The following is a 20114-nucleotide window of genomic DNA, read 5'->3' on the forward strand; positions in this document are numbered from 1 at the left end:
TTCCTGTGAAAGTATTACAGAGCAGCGCTTCATCATTGTTTATTATCATAATGACTGTCATGTTGAAGTCCATTGAGTCTTTCGTATTGAGGTGAACAGGATTGTCTGGGACACAACCCAGTTTTTGTCATTTTGTAATTGGGGAGCATAAATGGATGGATAGATGTTCTTTGTTGGTGGTTGTAGTGTTCCTGTGGACATCATGTGACGGTCATCAAAGGATGCCATGGCCATAATCGTATCTGCACAGGGTGCATGACCAGGCTCCTCATCTCTTTTATCTCTTGTCTTGTTAGTTCAAGTCAGGAAATTGTGTTGCCTGGAGGGGGAAATAACCTGAGGACAGCTCCTCATCACATTATTACATTTCTCCCATTCTCCACACTGGGTCATTCTGCTTCTAGGCTGAAGAATTAAGCTGACCTGGTCCTTTTTTGTATGTGAACATCTACCCAGTCCTTTAGACTAGGGATGCCAATGGTTAGCGGGTTAGCCATTTATAAAAAAAGATAGCTGAATATGCTTAAATGTCTTATTGGCCTAATGAATGCATGTTCTTCTGCAGAAGACACATTTCTGCACCGGGAGAATGAAAGCTTCATTTGACAAAGAACAGCAAAGTCAAAAAAGTGAAACGGTGCTCAAAACAGCAGCATGAGCAATATGCTAAATCAGGCAAGAAAAAGAGATCTACAGTGATGTTTCCTCACCCCTGGAGATTAATCCATTAGAGGGATGGAAAGTTAACTGACTACTGTTCTAGAGACCTGTAAACTACCAGACAATTCTCTCTGTACAGGGATGTCCCTGACTCCCTGTGGGATGTCCATGCTGTTCTCGACACAGAACATTACGCTCAACAGACTGCTCTTGACTGACACCAAGTAAAGTAAAATAGGGCTTAACTATTCATATAGTTGATGCCTCATACAGGTTTTATTTACGGTAAAAAATCTAATTCAGTTGCTTTATTGCTGTGGGTCATTTCATCGTCTACTCAGTCTTATTTGAACAACAACAGTTTTTAAGTTGCTTGATTCAGTATTTAATTTATTATAGCTGCCCGGCCCCCTTCCTATACAAACCCAGTGTAACTTCAAACTACATTTTAAACACAATAATTGAAAAATAATTGAAAACACCCATCCTTGGTTCTGGTGACTGATATTGTCCTTCTAATACGTGAGATGTTCAATTACGTTTTTCCATTTATGGTTCATATATTTTGATCTTTTCATTAAAAAAATGATGAAATGACCCAAACTGTTATTGAAAGTGAAATATCCCTTTAATAGTCACGTTCTGTGTGGGTGTACTCGTGATCAAACACTTGTTCGAAAGATATATATTTTGGGGCAAATTAAGTGCACAAAACAACGTGTGTGTAAGTATCTTGAGTACTATAATGCCTATTCACCAAGTTCTTTGCCACAACGGAAAAACATATGTTCCCATGGCAACCAACCACTTTCCCCCCCCCCCCCCAGCAAATCACACGTCCCTCACACGAACAAGACAAGTCAGACGACAAAAACGAGGAGGAGAAGTCTGAGAAGTCGTCTGAGAAAAAAGAGGAAGAGGAAAAGAAGGACGAGGAAGAGAAAGATGAGAAGGAGGACAGCAGGTGAGTGAGAACGGGTCTGTCCATTGATGTTTTAAATGAACCAATTTCAACCTGGCCTCCTTATTTTGAGCATGTCATTATGGGTGAAAACATAATAATTATCTAGATTGGTGCCTTACTCAGGTGCCATGCAAATCGGGAATACACGCCCTACCCGTTGTGCAATAGTCCTGGTATCTTATGTTTACCAGGACCCGTTGTCAGCTCCACACGCATCGCGTTTTGCTTCTTGCTACCACTTTGGGTTGTCCAATCAGGGAAGACGGTGCCCACACTCCCCAAAACAAACTAATACAAACAAATTCAGACACGTTTTGTTGGTTCTCGGAAACGTTGGTCTGATCCAATTGCCATTGGGCCCTGTACCCCTCCTTGGCCCCAGTTCATATGGGACACGCACGGCAAGTTTCAGACCGTTTAGTTGGACGACATCCAAGCTCCAACAGTTGGATGCACAGACAAACTGACACAGGTTAAGTTATTTAAAGTTAACTGAAAGCTGTTTTCTGAAAGCAAATACATAAGTAATAATAATCAAATATTTATTCAAAATGTACAAAATAATGATGTTGCTATACCGGGTGAACAGTATGGGTTAGCGCCCCAGCCCGTGTCAAAACCCTTGGTGAGGCCTTTAGCAGGGCCATTATAATCCACCACTCCTGAATGAAGTGCCTGGTGCTGGGAGTCTGGTGCAACGCACAGGTCTGGGTGCGGTATGATTGGGTATGATGTTCGAGAGACCAGAAACCCTGATGACCTTGGGATACATCACTGAGGATACGTCCCAGGTGCATCCATGCGATGTTATTTCTGTTATACTGTACTTAGCAACAACTACCCCACAAAGGGTTCCCGGATTGAAAGGTAAAAATCCCCAAATGGGTTCCGGTCCTAAATGGGTTAAATGCAACACTTTTGGTTGAGCTGTCCAAGATCTTCATCATCATCATCTCAGTAAAGATGCATGTTGATAATAATCCTTGATTGTGGTGGGTCATTTCCAACAGGGAGAATTTGGTATTAGTGTACACCCTAAAGAAGAGAACTAACAACTGGGAACCGTAGGACCAATGGTGTTTATTCACATATGCACTTTCTCTTGTCTTTGCCACAGGGACATTGGCAAGGACAAAGACAAGTGTGACGCCGGGGAGGACGAGGACGGAAAGGAGCCGAACACACCGCGTGGCAGGAAGACTGCCAACAGCCAGGGCCGCCGCAATCGAAGGATCACCACCCGTTCCATGGCCAACGAGGCCGCGACTGTGGCGGCCGAGGAGCCGCCTCCCCCGGCGGCCCCTGAGCCTGCCATGCCTGAAACGCCACAGACCCCCAAAACTGAGCCAGCCCTCAAGGCCATGAAGGAGCCTGCCAAACCCCAAACCCCAGTATCTGCCTTGGACGCAAATAAAGGTAAGCCTCCGCAGCTTCCATATCATTTGCTGTCTCTCCCTCCCCCCCACCACATTGTGCTGTGTTCCCCAGTTAAAATGGTGTCTAATAATTGATAACAGTCCATCATTAATGTTGAGGATGATGATCAACATGCTATTACAAGCTCGATCTAAAAACTATTAATTAATCACCCTTAATATTTTGTCGGACCTTCCTGAACACTGACTGGAATTTCTCGTGCCCACATTCACCACATGTTGAAAGCGTTTTCATCTCAGCGCCATGATGCTATAACATGATTACCAGCATTGTCTACGCAAGCTATGTATGTACTTCATACATCATCTTGCATAGACAGCGCTACGCAGCGTCAATGTACTTAGTAGTATACAGTATTAAGTAAACATATGTGGGATTTATAGGAGAAGAGTTGTCATTGTTTGATGATTGAGTCCATACAACGTGCTCTGGGTGCTCTGGGAGCTTACACATTCATCAGTGTTAATACTGACCTAAACAATTACCCTCATCTGTCCTTCACCTGCCTTGAGTGAGGTCCGTTCACCGGCATCGCATCATGATGTCCAATAGGGTTTTCCAGCTAAATCATAGGTTGAATCATGGGTTGTTGTGGATCATAATAAGATTGTTGTCACTGACAAGGCTCCAAGAGGCTGGCGTATCACAGGACAACAACATCCTGACTTTGGCCTTATTGTATTAAGTACTGAAATGAGTTTATATGAGAATGATCCCATTTATACAAGGATCGCATGAGTGTGTGGGTAGTTGCAACAAGAGACGAGTTGTTTTATCAGTCATCACTTCTATTTATCCAGTCTTTTTTTCCTGGAATGGCATACAAGTATTTTATACACAATTGGGGGATGCTTTACAGTTCACAACCGAGAATGGCACAGCTTAACCACATGAACCCAGCATGCCTATTCTGAGGTGAACATTCGGCGAAAATGGCTGATGTGACGAATTGTGAGCTTTTACATTGGCATTTTACTTCAGTGAAGCATTTCGGAGTGACAAAAATCACACCCGTGTGAAGTGAGGGGCGCTCTTATCGTACATCATCATAGAATAAAATATATCTTGTGCCACCCCTTAAACCCTTATCCCAAAACTTATTTGCCATTTTTTACTATTAAAAAAAACCTTTTAAAATAGTTCAAATAGCTGATCTACAAGCTCACAACGTACATATTTTTAAATGATTTTCAAAATAGTAAAAAATTGCAAATAAGTTTAGGGATAAGGTATAAGGGTGGCGCAAGATGGAGCCCTATAAAGACACTATGCCATAGAATTTAATATTTGTGTAGAACAAAGTTTTTTGAAAAAAGCAGGCCGGTTATAGAGCCCTGGGGGTTGGGAGGACCTCAGTCAACTACAGTACAGTTTAGGGTTTAGTGGGTAACATAATCTCACAATGCCGAGAAGTCATACAGAACTACACTCTGAGGCTTTCAAAACATCTTTATTTTCATCATGAAATTGTAAGCCCTCACACCCCCCCATAAGTCTCTGTTTTCTGGGGAGTGGCTAGGTGGTTCACCAGGTTCACACACTCACTCGCTGACCCTGAATGCATAGTCACCCAGCACTCCAAAGCCTCCCCCCCTGTCCGTCTAGAGCTAATCATCACCATGGCAAAGTGAGCCGTTGTCATGGTTCCCGGGGCCATGCACACGAGACACTGATATCGTCCTTACGCTTTGAGAGCCCCCTTTGATGATGTCTGTTGTTTTGTCAGCGGCAGCTCAAGGTGCTCTCAGGGCACCCTTTGTAACACATTACTGCCCAGCCCTCTAGGGGAGATTGTGGCGCCAGTGCCAGAGAAATGCGCCAAAAACCAAAGAAGAGAACACTGACCAACCAAGGAAGCTTAGAGAACAGGGGTTGGCACTAACGCCTGCCCGGGGCAGGTACAAAATATGGTTGGGCAGGTGAAGTTTGCTACCGGGTTGCCCGATCGGGCAGGTGTGCATATATATATATATTTTTATGTTTTTTACTTTTTTTTTGTGGCTTTCGCCTTTATTTTTATATTTTTTATGGAGGGACAGACAGTAGGCTGACAGGAAATGGGGAGAGAAATGGGGGGTGACATGCAGTAAAGGCCGTGGCCAGACTGGATTACCAGCCAAGGTGCCTGGACCGCTGAGCCACGCGGCCTCATATGGCAAAAGCAGAACCTCCGTGACAGTTTTGCTTAACAATGATTAGAGTTGTTTAGTGCCGTTTGGCAATATGTGCTACTAGAGAACATGCTAATTGAAGAGAACATCCTAATAATAGCTGATAGGGGGTATCAGCTTAGCTATCATGCTGTTGTAATTGTGCATACTGTCCTACACTGCGTGCACGTGTGTGTGTATTCATCACATGCGCTCCTCGTCTGCTGTGGTGCACTTCTCTCAACAGTCTGCTTGACCCATACATGTCCAACAATGTGATTCATGTGGACTGCCATGTCCTTCCAACCTCGTAACCCTGACTGTGACTGACCCCTATGGCCAGCTCCTTGGTTACATCAGGGATTTAGCTATTACCTTTGTCAGTCAGGTGCAATTTGTCGGTCAGGTGCAAATCTACTCAGTGACCACTGAGTAGATTCAATGTGTGGGTGTTTGTGCGCATGCTGTTCTCCAGTAACCCCCCCCCCCCGTGCCAAGGTTTTCCTCAGAAGTGGATGGCGGTGGTTTGATCTTGTTAGTGGTCATGGGGAGAGGCTTGATGGGTGGTTTTGGGTGGGGGGATATGTTGTCATGAGGTTAGGTGTTACATTGTTGGTAGACACCCCCATCTGTTTTATAACTCCATGTCTTCAAAAAAATAAAAAATAAAAAGACTGCTGAGATTAAGGACCACCTCACGGGGGCTTAAACGGTCATGGGGATTAGTGGAACATGTGAGCGAGTCCTCAGCCATGGGAGAAGGCAGTCCAGTCAAGTATACATGCATTTGACATGGGTTTGAACGGACTGCCTGGCCTTCTGTAAGGAGCTGACTAAACAGTGTGAAAGGATCTCCGCATCTTTAGAGGGGGGGCAAATGTCAAAGGTTCATATGCTGCTATATTTGTTGAAATGTTTACTCAATCTCAATGAGTGCCATAGAGGGGAAGAGTGGGCCAGGGTTCACTGTCAGTCCCCCCCCACCCCTGATTTGAACAATAGCCTGTCTCATTCCAGGAACCACCTACGTATTACAGATGCCATCTGTCCAGTCACAGACACCAACCTGTCCAGTTACAGAAACCACCTGTCTGGTTACAATACAGACGTCACCTGTATAGCTACTGTACCATGTGGTCACACCAGAAACAATGAAGCGACCAGCAGTCATTCATTTACAATGGTGGCTGGGGTACAATGAGGAACATGAAGAGGCAAGATGCCTGGCAACAAAATCGCAGCAATTTCTCATTAAAGGAAGTCTGAGAAGAGTTCAACTTTATGCACTTTCTCTCTCTCTCTCTCTCTCTCTCTCTCTCTCTCACACACACACACACACACACACACACACACACACACACACACACACACACACACACAGACAGACACACAGTTTATATACCGTATTTATATATAAAATAAAATATATTTATTTATTTATATATTCTCTATAAATATGGTGTCTGTAAGGTGTAATTGGACAGGTATAGTGTGTTGTGTCTGTAAGTGAGTAGGCGGTGTGTGTAAGTGAATAGGTGGTGTCTGTAACTGGACAGGTGCTGTATGTAACTGGTGGTGTCTGTAATTGGATAGGTTATAGTCCCAGTCGGCTCCACGTCACTAACTGCAGTTGCATTCTGTGAATTTGGTTTTGTGGGCAGGGTCAGTGTTTGTGCGTGATGTGCGTGCGTGTGTGCGTTTAGGGACAGTGTTACAGTGGATAAGGGGGGTTGGGCTGGCTGTTCTGTGTGTTTGTCTCCATCCAAGGCCATATCCCAAAGAAGGAGGCATGGCTTTTCACCCCCCCCCCCCTCCCCCTCCCCCCTACCCCTGCTGTCTGGCGCTGTATCAGCTGACCAGAGGTCCCTCCCCTTGTGTGTCAGAGAGGGGGAGGATTGTTCTGAGCTGCTGAAGTGGATAGATAGAGAGAGAGAGAGAGGGAGAGAGAGCGTGAGAGAAAAGGCGGAGAACAGGCTTAGAGAGAGTTAGCGAACGAGTGAGCGAGGGGCAGGTCTCTGCAGCCCCTGAATGTAAACAGATTTTTAGATTAGTGGCCATGAGAAGGAGACGGTTGGGGAGCGGACTGTTGCTCTCTCTGTCCCTATATTCCCCTCTCTCTCTCTCTCTCTCTGTCTCTCTCTCTCAATATCTTTCTCTTCCTATCTGCCAGTACTGATGGGGCCTGTCTATCTTTTATCTTTGTGATTTAGCTGGCACTATTGAAACGGGAGAAACTTCTCGCTGGACCGAGGAGGAGATGGAAGTTGCCAAAAAAGGTAGGCTTCTGATTCTCTCTCTCTCTCCGTCTTGCCTTCCCCTGCCTTTTTTGTGTGCATGTACACTACACACACACACACACACACACACACACACACACACACACACACACACACACACACAAGCCACTTGACTGTGGTTAAATGGATGCTTCAGGCCAAGATGAACGGATTCAGTGAGTGTTTTTACTGTTGCAGCTGCAATGCCCTGTATGCCGTGAACTATTAAGGCCATTCGTGATGCAGAAGAGCGTGATAGGGACTTCGTCAAGGATTGCTATCTATTATTAACGTGTAAACACTTTGTCAGCCTTTCTAACATTTCAGTTTACATGTGACTCCTTTGATTCTTTGAAATATTCGTGCTGATCTGGTCCTGCCCTCGGACTGCACTGCTGAAGTCACTGGCTGGCTAACCTGCAGTCTAAAGCCCACACTCACGTATGGCCTACTGTGGAGTGTGGAGGGGCCCACAAGGGTTACGTGCTTTGAACTGGGCATATTGAATAAAAGGATTAATTTAGAAACTCTGGTGTGGATTTGGAAGATTTGGCTCCAGTTTTAGAATGAAAATGTTACTTTTGAAAGAATCCAGTCCTGTATCATACATTGTGTCAGATTTATAATTCATTGTTGCCTAGCTACTACTCATGGCCGGTCAGACCTTATCAACACACAGTTAACACTGCCCTCCTGTAGTGCAATGTTGTAAGACGTTAATCTGTGTAAGGGTGAGTGTTTAAACAAGTCTAATAAATACCAGACCCTGCACCGAAATCAGAAGTTCTCCCTGAGGGCACAGAAACCACCATTGGTTATGTAAAAAAACTGTCATTAATTGTGGCTGCATGTAATTTCCTCTTCTGTATGTTGTTTGAATAGATCTGAAATGTTACCATTGGTTTTGGTAAATGATTACACACAAACGTATGCTAGCTAGTAGCTACTAGGGAAAGACCTGCTGCCGTAATGTTGACATACAGTGATTAGTTATGTTTTGTAGTCACTGATCATTTGTTAGGCCTGTGGAATTTCTTTAGTACTGTAGAAAAGCATTGAACTTTGGTACAGAGTAGACGATCCTCGATTATACTAACTGTAGGCGAGTGTTTTTTCCATAGGAGACGATTTCATTTTCCAATGGTTGGCGATCCAAAAATGTCCCCTCTATTCACTCCTGCTATAACCACTATCTTTAGCTGTGTTTTTCTCAATCTTTTCTCCATCCGCGCCTGGATTGGCAATTAGGCAATATTTGGACTTAAAAGAAAAATCTTCGATGCCCAGAGTGGCTCAAAGATGGCGGATCGGGATTCTGTGCCAACACCTTGTGTTTCCATGGTGTTTTGAGTGCAAAGGCGGCCAGGCACAGGACGCAACTATGTGGCATGGAAAGAGTTAAAAAAAAAGAAAAGAGGAGGCTGTTTGCAGGCTTGCAGCAGGCTAATTATTTTTGCACCGGCCTACACCGGGCCGCCATTTGGTTACAGTTCCTGTCCAGCATGTATTTTTGTGTGCAAAATTATAAGATACGGTAAATATACATTGCAGGCAAAGTCTTTGATAGTGCTTCCCCTATATGCATGAGTGTGTGGCGGGCCACCACACACTCATGACCAGCCACCACAGTATGAGCTTTTTTGTAGGCGGCCGCGAATAGGCCAAAAAAATAAGAAATACTGAAAAAGACTGCAAAAACATATCACAAATTTTGAGCGCACGTGTGCACGTGATCAAACACATGCACTCACGCTGCATGAAAGCTCCCTCATTATTAACACTTAATAATGAGCCACTAAATGCTCTGACTGCGTAGGGGAAAACGGCACTGAGGAACCGCAAAGCTGCCTGTAGCCCCCATTTAAATAAAGCCACATTTGATACACATACTGTAAGTAGGCTATCACCCACATGTTGCTGATTAAAGATAATGTAATGACAATCACAATATCTTAATTCCAGTGCCACAACGCAGTGTTACACATGAACTTTACAGCCGCACTGAGGTGCCGCTTGGACACTATTACCGGACGTTTGCGTCATACGCTCTAAGAAGAAACTACCAGTATTTTATTTTATTTCATTGGATTAGTGAAGGAATAAGTACGGTATTTTAAATGCCACCGAAATTGCGAGTGGAAGTAGAACATCTTTAATTTCCTATCAGCATGCCATGTCTGCCTCCAAGTCCCGACACTATCTTCTCTCCGTATCGTTTGATAGAGGCATAAAAAAATATGATTTATACACCCAATGATAATAATTTTAATTATTTTTGGGCTATGTGGCAAGTCCCGCACTGACAATACAGCTGCGACGCGTTCATGTGTGTGATGTGTAGATCTTCTATTTTCTGTCATGGCGTTTATTTGGACGAGGCGTTTAATGTGCAAAATGGTGTCAGACCCCCGGCAATTATTAGGTAGTGGGCGACTATTTTTGGCAGGGCTACTATTTGTAAATATACAGTACTTGTGTGATCGAGGTGCAGACACTTGGCCCTCTAAGAATGAATTGCCACCTGCAAATAACTTCCGATTCAGTCCTCTAGGCCAGGGGTTCTCAATATGGGAGATTATTTTGGGAGGTTATTTTTTTCGGGTTTTTTTGCAACAGAATGGCTGGAAAATGGAAAATTAGAGTTTATATAGTACACAGTGCATGCATAACATTTCCTTTAATAATGATATATCTGGTTTATGATGTATTTTCTCTATTATTAGCAGTCAATTTTTATTGGTGGTGGGGAGGGGGGGCAGGGCAGGCGTCGCGAGACATGGCCAAAGCATTTTCGGGGGTCCCCAGCCAAAAACGTTGAGAACCCCTGCTCTAGGCAGGGGTCTTGACCTTTTTTGCACCAAGGACCACTTTCATGTCATCAATATTTTTGCAAACGATAATGATATATATTGTAACTAAATATCATTGTATCTTCGACAGAAAATAATTTCACTGGTTCGTACTTTGTCGGTCTTTGGTGGTTGGAAAGTAATACTCCAGTGAAGCTATGTGATCGCACACCAGCTGGGAGAAGTAATGTTTGGAACATGTCAGATATGTCCCTGTACACTTGCTGTCCCTAGCGCCATCTGTGACCTCCCCCTCCACTGTAGCTCTGGGGCCAGCACTCGGTCATGTAAACTTACCATCAAAATGGTCAATTATGATCTATTTCCGTTTTCCAAACATCGTATAAAAATGTGAAGGTAGTCCTTTGATCCTACAGACGTCTGTAGGTTCAGTGTAGTGGTAAAATTAAAAGATTGATCGAAACAACAATACAAGCCTGTGCTGAATTTAACATTTTCGATCTGCGCTTCGATGTTAACCCATTTAGACCTGATAACTGAATCTACTAATGTCTTCTAAATCATGCCAGTTTTCAGAAAAACCTATGTTTCTATATCGGTGAAGAAACCGAAAGTAAAGATGGCTGTGTATATTGTCCCGCAATCTTATGAAGCTCACTTTCTAGCCATTATATTTGGTCATGTTGTAATTGTATTAGTAATAATTGTAATGTTGCAATAATAAGCACAGAGGGGAAATGTGCTGTTATGTTTTAATTTGTTTATATGAAGTTTTTGTTGGTTGGTCATGCTCTCATGTTTAGTTGGAAGACTTGAGTTTGACATGTGAGTGTTTTGATGCAAGGCCACGTGAGGAACATCTCATGCAGATTTGTTGCAGTGTGTGATGCAGCTGACCCACATGATGGATTCATCCCAGGCAGAAAATATAATACATCCAAGAAGACAAATCTAACATTTATAAGCCATCTTTGTGTGTCCGTGGGTGGCTGGCTGGCTGGCTGACTGGCTGGGTCTGTCTGAGCACGAAAATATGTCACTGTTGCACAGCCTAACACACACACACACACACACACACACACACACACACACACACACACACACACACACACACACACACACACACATTAACTGTATATATGATGATTCTGGGTGTGACAGTACAGTATAGGGACCCCCTGGGGACCCCCACATTGTAGCTCTGTCATTTCTCAACCGTTTCGGACATGGGCCGGCTCGCCGCTTCAGCCAAAACCTCAGCCGAAGCCCGAGCTGGATGGTTTTTGAGTGGTGCAACCACCCCTATAGACAGCTATGTGTGTCCCTACTCCCTGGCTGTGTCCGAGCACGAAAATAACATTGTGCAACAGTGTCACTGTTGCACAGCCTCACACACACACACACACACACACACACACACACACACACACACATATATTAACTGTATTTAATTTCGGGTGTGACAGACCGTACAGTACAGTACAGTACAGTACAGTGACAGTACACTACAGTAGAGGGACACCCACACGGTAACTCTGTCATTTCTCGACCGTTTCGGACACGCGACGGCTCCCCGGAACCGGGCCGGCACGCTGGCTGTGTTTCTGTGGGTCTGGAACTTCCGGGGACCCCCCGGGGACTCCCACACAGAGTTGTAGTGTGGAGGAGGTAGTGGAGGTATTAACACGGTGGATTGTTGAGAGTATTTATGGACATTTTATGGCTGATACATGAACAAAGGTTAGACGCGTAATGTACCAATGCTGCCTCTCAGAATGATTGGGAGCTACTTGAAGCTAGAGAGAATGTACAGTTCCTAGTGCTGCCAGACTGCCAGGCCTTTGGGATAAGTGATGTCCTCAGGGGGATATAACGCATAATCACAAAACAAATGAGGCCCAGGCACGTGACATACTGTACAAACTGTGTGTTTAAGGCACTCCAAGCTAGATTGCGGTCTTAACCACTTTCAATCTGGCTTCCCTATTTTGGCCATGTCATTACAGGCGAAAATGTAAAAAGAAAATCATGTCTGTCTGTCTCTCTTTCTTTCTGTCTTGTCACATGAATGTACGAGTACATTCATGGGGTGTACAATAAAATTGATCAAATCTGCAAGCGTCACAACGCACTGTGAGCTTATAGATCGGCTATTTTCACTATTCGTTGTACAACAAGGTATATAGGGGCTTAAGTGGCTAATAGTCCCAACAACCCCATTAATTTAGCTGTAACAGTAATATGGGACTTGCCCTCCACTATATGGCAATTTGTCAAAGCACCAGCGTTCTTTAGCTCAGTGCAGAAGAAAGAGACTAGCATTGCAGGATGGGTATAGAGAGAGAATAGTCGTTCAGGTTTTGGAGGAGAAACACTCTTAATGCCAAAGGTAATTGGCAGCCTTTAAGGGCCATTGCAACTTGTAAGTGTAGGCTTAAAACGGTTTATTGAGATAATCAAAGCTGATTGTGAGCTTAGCATCGGTCAGGATAGGGCAGTACATCAGCAATCACTAGCAACATGTTTCACTTGTTACTGTATATACAGTATGCTGTAGTGCTGTAGTACGGTGCTTTAGTCACAGGAGATAAATCCTGTTTAAAATGGCTATACTGTATTTTATTCTTTTGTAGCAATGCGTTTCACAATTGAATAATGTATACTGTATGTTTATATTAACATGAAAAGTATATTGAGTTATGTCCATTTGTACTCAAGCTTTGAGCATGGATCTGCTTATTTGCCTATGCTGAATATTGTCTTCTTCCATCTCCCATTAGGACTCGTTGAGCATGGACGCAACTGGACGGCCATTGCCAAAATGGTGGGCTCCAAAAGTGAGGCTCAGTGCAAGAACTTCTATTTCAATTACAAGAGACGTCATAACTTGGACAACCTGCTCCAGCAGCACAAGCAGGTGAGTAACACATTTATATAGTCTGTGGAACTGACATCAATGCAAAAGCATGATGGCTATGTTCATATTCTGCTAACATAGTATGCTAACATTCTGTATTTGCTTCTTCCAGGACACACGGCGAGCTCGGGCTGATGCAAGGGCACTGCAGGGCGAGGGTCTAGCCTCGGCATCAGCTGATGAGGATGAGGACAACCCAGATGACAGTGAAGGTCAGAGACATGATTACATGTACACACACACACACACACACACACACACACACACACACACACACATACATGTCACTTTTCAGAATCAGCTTTATAGAGTGTATGCGCATGACATCATCATTATACCCAGAAGTTATGCAGGAATGCCTTCTGAGTGGGGAGCCTTGACAGCCCATACGTCTAAACAGAAAAGTCCTATCTGATTGCATTAAACTAGAGGTTCCCAACCACTGGTCCGCGGGACATGTCCCACTGGTACGCGAGGGAATCCCAAGTTTTCCTGACCGTCACCAGGATTTTGCAAACGGCAGTGAAAAGTTGACTGTCCGGTTGAATGAAAATACCAAGGATTCGTTAATGGCCGCGTCACTGACTGTGGTTTATAAACTGCTTCAAGTCTGTTACTTCCGTGTTGCGTAGCATAACAGTAACGTCATTTTCGAATCCTTGGTATCTTTACCATTACCATGTGTTCAGAGCAGCAGCAGCGGAACAATAACAAGCTGCAGCCTATTTTGTCACGCTCGCGCTAATGAAACAAAACAATACACGGTACAGGATTATTATTTCACGTTAAAACATATTGAAGTATCAGAGGACGATGTGACCCAGGTAAAGTCTCTGCATGTTTACAGTCCGGCAGCCGAGGTGGACAGGTGGGAAATTTGGTATATAGTCTTTTTTTATTGGCCCTAAAATATTGTCTATATCCATACATTCATGAATCCACTTGTTGACCCGCTGTCAGTATTGGGCAAACATTAACATCCTATGGCAGGCAAAAATGTCCTTTTTGCTTTAAGTAGCATGTGACATTTCAAACTAGGGGGTTTTCATGATTCTGAATCCCTTCCAAGCATTAGTTTTGCACAAAATTCACTCCTTTGGCTAAAAACGGCCATCCCTTCCCTGTTTCAGAGTGCATGGATTTTGTTAAAATTACACTTCCTAGGGTGCCCGCTGGCCTGGTGGTCCGGGCACATGCCACGTGTGGGCTCTGGCCTGGCGGCGCGTCGTGTGTTCGAGTCCTGTTCATGACGACCTTTGCTGCATGACTCTCCCCTTCTCTCTCTCTCTCCCTCTCTCTCCCACTTTCCTGTCCATCTTCACTAATAACTATCAATGGAGGTAAAAGGCCAAAAATAAATCTTTAAGAAAATTACACTTCCTATACTATTCCTACTAGTCAGGCTTCAATATAAGTCACTGTGATAATATGATCTGAATTCTGAAACTTGTATTATGATTTGTCACTGTCACGCATTTTATTCTGCTCACACTTGAGGTCTGCATGAATATTGGGGATGTCACAGGTTCAATGTTTTCAGTTCTCAATCTTTGTACTTGGTTCATAATGTTTTAATCCTGAGAGGTACAAGTGAATTATAAAAAGATTCAGCCTTTGTTCGCTACCGACTGTTTGGTTTTAAATTAGAGGTAAAGGTTATCAGACAGAAAAAGAGGTGGAAAGGTAGTGCTTTAAAAGATCTGAACTGCTTCTGAAGACTTGGTCAATGTTCTAGCTTGCAACTTCTAATGGAGTAGAAACTCACACAAGTCTGTGTGTTTTATGGATATTGAACCAAAGAAAGGTATTAACAAGAACTTGTGACTAAATAACATTAAATACATTGAGTGTAGTATAGTTGAAAAGTTATGCATGTACAATAACACACCTGGACCAACATTGTTCAGTTTTTTTTGTTTTTTTTACGTACACGTATAAAATCACTAATTCCATTTGTAACCACACTAAAACATGTACAAATGAAGCTGCACACATAATGTGGCTTCACCACTGAACATCACATTGTGACACACATACTAACTGACACACACAATAACTTACTATCAATATCGATGTTCAACATTGGAAGCCAAGCTGTTGGGGTTGTCACGATCATGACATTTTACTTGATTAACTGCTACACAAATAGTACGATTGGCTTAGGCATTGTAAACACAACGTGTTGTGAACTTGTAGATTGGCTATTTGTTTTAATGACGTGTTGTGAGCTTGTAGATTGGCTATTTGTTTTAATGTCTGAACAAAATAATTGCGATTATCTCAAATAATTGTGATTATGTAATCATTTTTGACAGGCCTACATGCCACTACTAGACTCTTTTTTTTGTTGTGGTTTCAGTTGCATTGGATATACTGTATAGAGAAGGTGTCAGCCAGATTGTAATCATTCATAACTCAAATGTATCACTGGGGACAGGAAGCAGTCATAAGGTGTTTTGCCATGTTTATTCTTTCTTTGTCTCTTGGAAACTCAAACAGTTCCAAAGGAACCTTGGCGATCCAGAGCCTATAGATTGTCACATGGTTGGTTGATCCTAAGAATACTAGGGGAAGGAGTTGTGCAAGTGTATTGTATACTACTAGTACTCAACAGACCCTTTATGATGTTTGCTATTTCTCTGAGTCAATGATATTAAGTGTTTAAGAAAATGTCTAATGCTAAGAGCCGGTATAGGTGCACATAGTCTTAAATAGTTGGAGAGTAAAAAAAAAAGAAGGTTTTAGGTGTGTCCACGAGTGTCCACTGGATATCATCCGTAAGGTTTCTACACACCATGCTGTTATTGGACTTGTTCTCATCTGCTCTCTTCTGTTTCTCCAGGTGGTGACAACAGCTCTGACACAGAGAGTGCACCCTCTCCCTCACAGCCAGACCCCTCTAAAATGGCTGACTCTAAGAGGGGAGATGGTGCTGTGGAAGACAGCCAGTGCATGGAACAGGACCGAGGGCATACCAACAATGGGAAGACCCCGGAGCCTATGTACGGTGAACTACGCGTCAAACAAGAAAAGAGCCCTGAGGGAGAGGCCAGCACCCATGAGGAGAGACCCCGGATGTCTGCCTACATGGGCCCGGTGCACCCCAAAAGTGAACCGCAGGATGTGGACATGAAGACCGGAGAGGTGCAGGTCAAGATGGAGCCCGAAGCCAAGGAGAAAGGAGACAAGGGGGACCACGGAGAGAGGCAGAGGGAGCTCCACTCTGATAATGACTCCAGCGCCACCTGCAGTGCTGACGAGGATGTGGAGGCAGAACCACCTGAGAGACCGAGGTGGGACTTCTGTGCATGTTGTCTGTACTTTAATGACACTACTCATATTTCCAAGAGTGTTTTTTAGTAAGTAGTCTGTTTGTCACTCACCTTTTTTTGCTCCTTTCTTTCTTTCTCTTGTTTCTTTTGTCTGCCCTCAGAATGTACATGGACACAGGGAAGCCTTCATTACTGAATCCTCCAGGTTCGGTGCTGGTGTCAGGCAAGCAGAGCCAGCTCAATATGCAGCAGCTGCAACAGCGGGCCGCCGCCATACCGCCCATGGTCAGTCACTACAGCAGAGCCTACTTTCATCTTATCATATTAGTGACTTTTCAGAAGGGTGTGGGAAGAAGTCTGAAATCTCGCGTGCAGATCTAGTATTTGACAGGCCAACTCATCATGGCTTGTCGTCCTCCTTTCAGGTGCCTGGTCCTTATGGCCCTGGCAGTGTTCCCATGAGCGGATATGCCATGTTCCAGCACCAGATCAAAGCGGTGCACGAGTCGGCACACCAAGAGGACAAGCAGAGGCAGGATCAGGGCGACCTGGACCGCAGGACGCCGAGCTATAACACCCGCAGCCCCACCATAGTAGACAGAGATGGTAAGAGAAGACAAGCAAACGGTGCTACCCCGCTTTCTCTCTTTCTATCTGGTCTCTTGCTCAGTAGGCATCTGTAGCCCTCGCTCTTAACAGCAGATTTATGGCCAATGGGTCCCTCTTCATTCCCTGTAAACAAAATGTCTCTGCAAGACAAGAATTAGACCATCTATCTGCAATGTGAACAGAGAACCAAAGGCTTGCTTTTCGCTCAAGAGACACTGGGCCTTTGTGTTGACTTTTGAGGGTGTGTGACTTGTTTGTCAGAGCAGTACATACTCCTATGTGCAAGACTAATTCAACCACTTAATGCCTTTAACTGAGTTAAAAGCATACTGGTCAAGTCAGTGCATGGTCTTTATCGCTGTACCGTTGTATCGCTTGTACAATGCTTTTAGCACCTTCGCTGTAAATGGGATCTAAACTGGACCGCCCGACCACAGAGCGTTGTAGCAAAGTTCCAAAGTTGTTTCATCCCGTAGCCGGAGTCTACGTTGCATATTTATCTCCCCATCTAGGTCTTCTCAGCTTTAGCTGACGTTGAGCCTTCCTCTCTTAATAGTGCACGTTTTCCCTTTGTCCTCATGCCTGTGTACTGCAGGTAAGCCCATTACCTACATCCCTTATGACATGAAGCTGCCTCTGGACCAGGAGGCTCAGTCTGGTCGGCCAGGCTCCCCCTACAGACTTTCCCCCAGGGAGCTGAGCAAGGCCTCACCCCAGCCCGACCCCAATGTGTCGCGCTACAGTGTGCCTCCAGGTAACCAGCACACATCTTCCTCCTTCCTATTCCACACCTCCCCTCCTCTCTTGCCTGCTCTCTCCCATTTGCCATATTCACATGGCAGCTATCCTGTTCTTACTTTATACTTTCCCACCCCCAATGTATGATTTGAGAACAAAATGGCTGTGGCATCAATTATTGTCAATTACCATCCTCGTGCACCTTGGTAAATATTTGCTATTCTTACCAGACTAGTTTTCCATCTTTGACAATCGAATTACAGTGCTTGGCTTGTTGGACATAGAGCGGTTTACAGATTTGAATCAAATTAAATGTGAGTGTTTTATGATGCGTGTTGAGTTTGATGGGTGGCTTTGTGCTATTGTTGTTTTCCAGTTTTTGTACTTGGATGTACAACCCCCACCCTTCACAGGGAAGGGAGCTATCCTCCCATTGAGATGAATCTGTATTTGAAACTAAGCATTTTGCTAATACTTTTGCTAATATTTTTGAGTGGTGTTTTATTGTAGTATAGATTTCCATATTGAACTTGTCATGTTATATATTCCTATATAGTATTAGGGATATACTGGGCACAAACAAAGACGGTTAGGCCAAATAAACGTTGAAGTCTTGTGTATTTCAGCTGTTTAATTTTGTTTAGTGGCAACCAATTCCAGAGGCACCATGGACTGAATTTTCATTGTGAAGTTTTTAGCTCGTTTTAGCTTGTTATTGGGCTTACAATTTCATCGCTCAGAGGGACGATCGAGCTGTGACTGTCTAGTTGTCAGATCTACAGTAGGCTCTACCATTTAACTTTGACTTTATAGTTGGAAAGTAATCATCCACTTCAACACTGCTCTGAGATGTCCTTGTGGCTTGTGCTTTCTTTTCTCTTCACATTTGTGTGTGGGTGTGTGTGTGTGTATTATGACCAAATATGGACATGCGCAAAATCTCCTTGTGGTTTAGGGCTTCTGTTTTGTCTGACGTCACATGCCCAAATATGGACATGCCCATGGTCACTCACCAACATTTGACGTCAGTGCAAATTGCTGCTGTTATGCAATGGCTTCTGTTATGTGTGACGATCTGAGAGCAGGAAGGAGAGAGGAAGGGAGGCTGTGTATGACATCAGAGCAGGAAGGAGAGAGGAAGGGAGGTTGTGTATGACATCAGCAGAATTCACTAGAGAGAGGGGGAGACAGAGGCTATTTCAGCCATGCAATAACCCAACCAATGCTGCGTGCCGAAACCTCATGTGTTGCCAGCCCAAGAACCCTAGCATGCTGATAATGCGGCACTTAGCATCTGGTTCTCTACTTGGACTATTTGTTTAGTGAGTGCTTTTCCATTTTACATATAAAGACTAGTGCTGGTTCCTGTTAGCAATGGGAGTGCAAGAACATTGAGCATGAAACCATTTCTCTTTTTATGAAATACAAGCCGATAAGGAGTATGAACAAGCAATTTTAGAGTCGAGTGTGAAAACTTCATGTGACATGAGTCCTAGTGAAATGAGAAATATTTTTTTCACACTTTTAGACGTATGCCAAAACAATGGCAAAATTTAAATTTTTTGTATATTTTTATATCAAAAGTCCATAAAAAGACAATTTTAATTACTTCCTTTGAACGAAAACGTGCTGCGTGATTACAGAACTACTCAGTTTTTAATCTCATTCAAGATGACATCCAGACAGTGTCAACTCGTTTTAAACTTAATCATCACCCTAAAATATGTATCTGAAAACGTATGTTAGACATAAGCCATGAGCTTTGCTGCCCGTCTCTGTCTCTGTAAACAAACACTTCGTCGTGCATGAGACGGAGCTACGTCTCATAGACTGGAGGGATGCGACGTTCTGTTTAATGTTTGTTTAGAGCACTATGAACAAATCGTTTGCCAGCCGAGTCTATGGAGTTTATTGTTCGTTCGTTTCATATATTAACACAATGCGATCATGATGAGGATGATGATGAAAAGAAAAATCTGCATGCCCTCAACAATCACCATGGGTCCATGGTGATTGTGATTTCATGTGGCAGCCCCTCACTTCACATGATTGTGACTTTTACTTGTTTAATTTTATAAAGTGCAGGCCGCGACAGATGCCATGTATTATAACCTGTTTAGTCAGCTGTTCTCCATGCTGAACAGACAGTAAGCATGGGTCAAGGACCAGGTCACGTGTAGTTTAGGACAGGTATTTAAACCTGAAACATGAACTATAACCATTTAAGACCCATTTAAAAAATATATTATATTTCAAATCTTAAAAAAAAAAAACGTCACTA

The 20114-nt window shown here is 43.7% G+C and overlaps 1 protein-coding gene across 2 annotated transcripts in view; it reads left to right on the plus strand.

Moving 5' to 3' along the window:
• ncor1 (nuclear receptor corepressor 1) overlaps positions 1–20114 on the plus strand; it is an 84118-nt gene that overhangs the window by 46093 nt on the left and 17911 nt on the right. For both annotated transcript variants that reach the window (XM_083762085.1, XM_083762086.1), the window contains exons 15-23: positions 1488–1624; positions 2742–3040; positions 7422–7487; positions 13078–13214; positions 13327–13426; positions 16057–16507; positions 16648–16771; positions 16912–17092; positions 17691–17849. In XM_083762085.1, coding sequence (XP_083618211.1) covers positions 1488–1624; positions 2742–3040; positions 7422–7487; positions 13078–13214; positions 13327–13426; positions 16057–16507; positions 16648–16771; positions 16912–17092; positions 17691–17849 — 1654 coding nt within the window. The remainder of the gene's footprint in view (positions 1–1487; positions 1625–2741; positions 3041–7421; positions 7488–13077; positions 13215–13326; positions 13427–16056; positions 16508–16647; positions 16772–16911; positions 17093–17690; positions 17850–20114) is intronic.

The sequence above is a fragment of the Protomyctophum parallelum genome (assembly GCF_964188405.1).
Source record: "Protomyctophum parallelum genome assembly, chromosome: 1".
NCBI classification, from domain to species: Eukaryota; Metazoa; Chordata; class Actinopteri; order Myctophiformes; family Myctophidae; genus Protomyctophum; species Protomyctophum parallelum.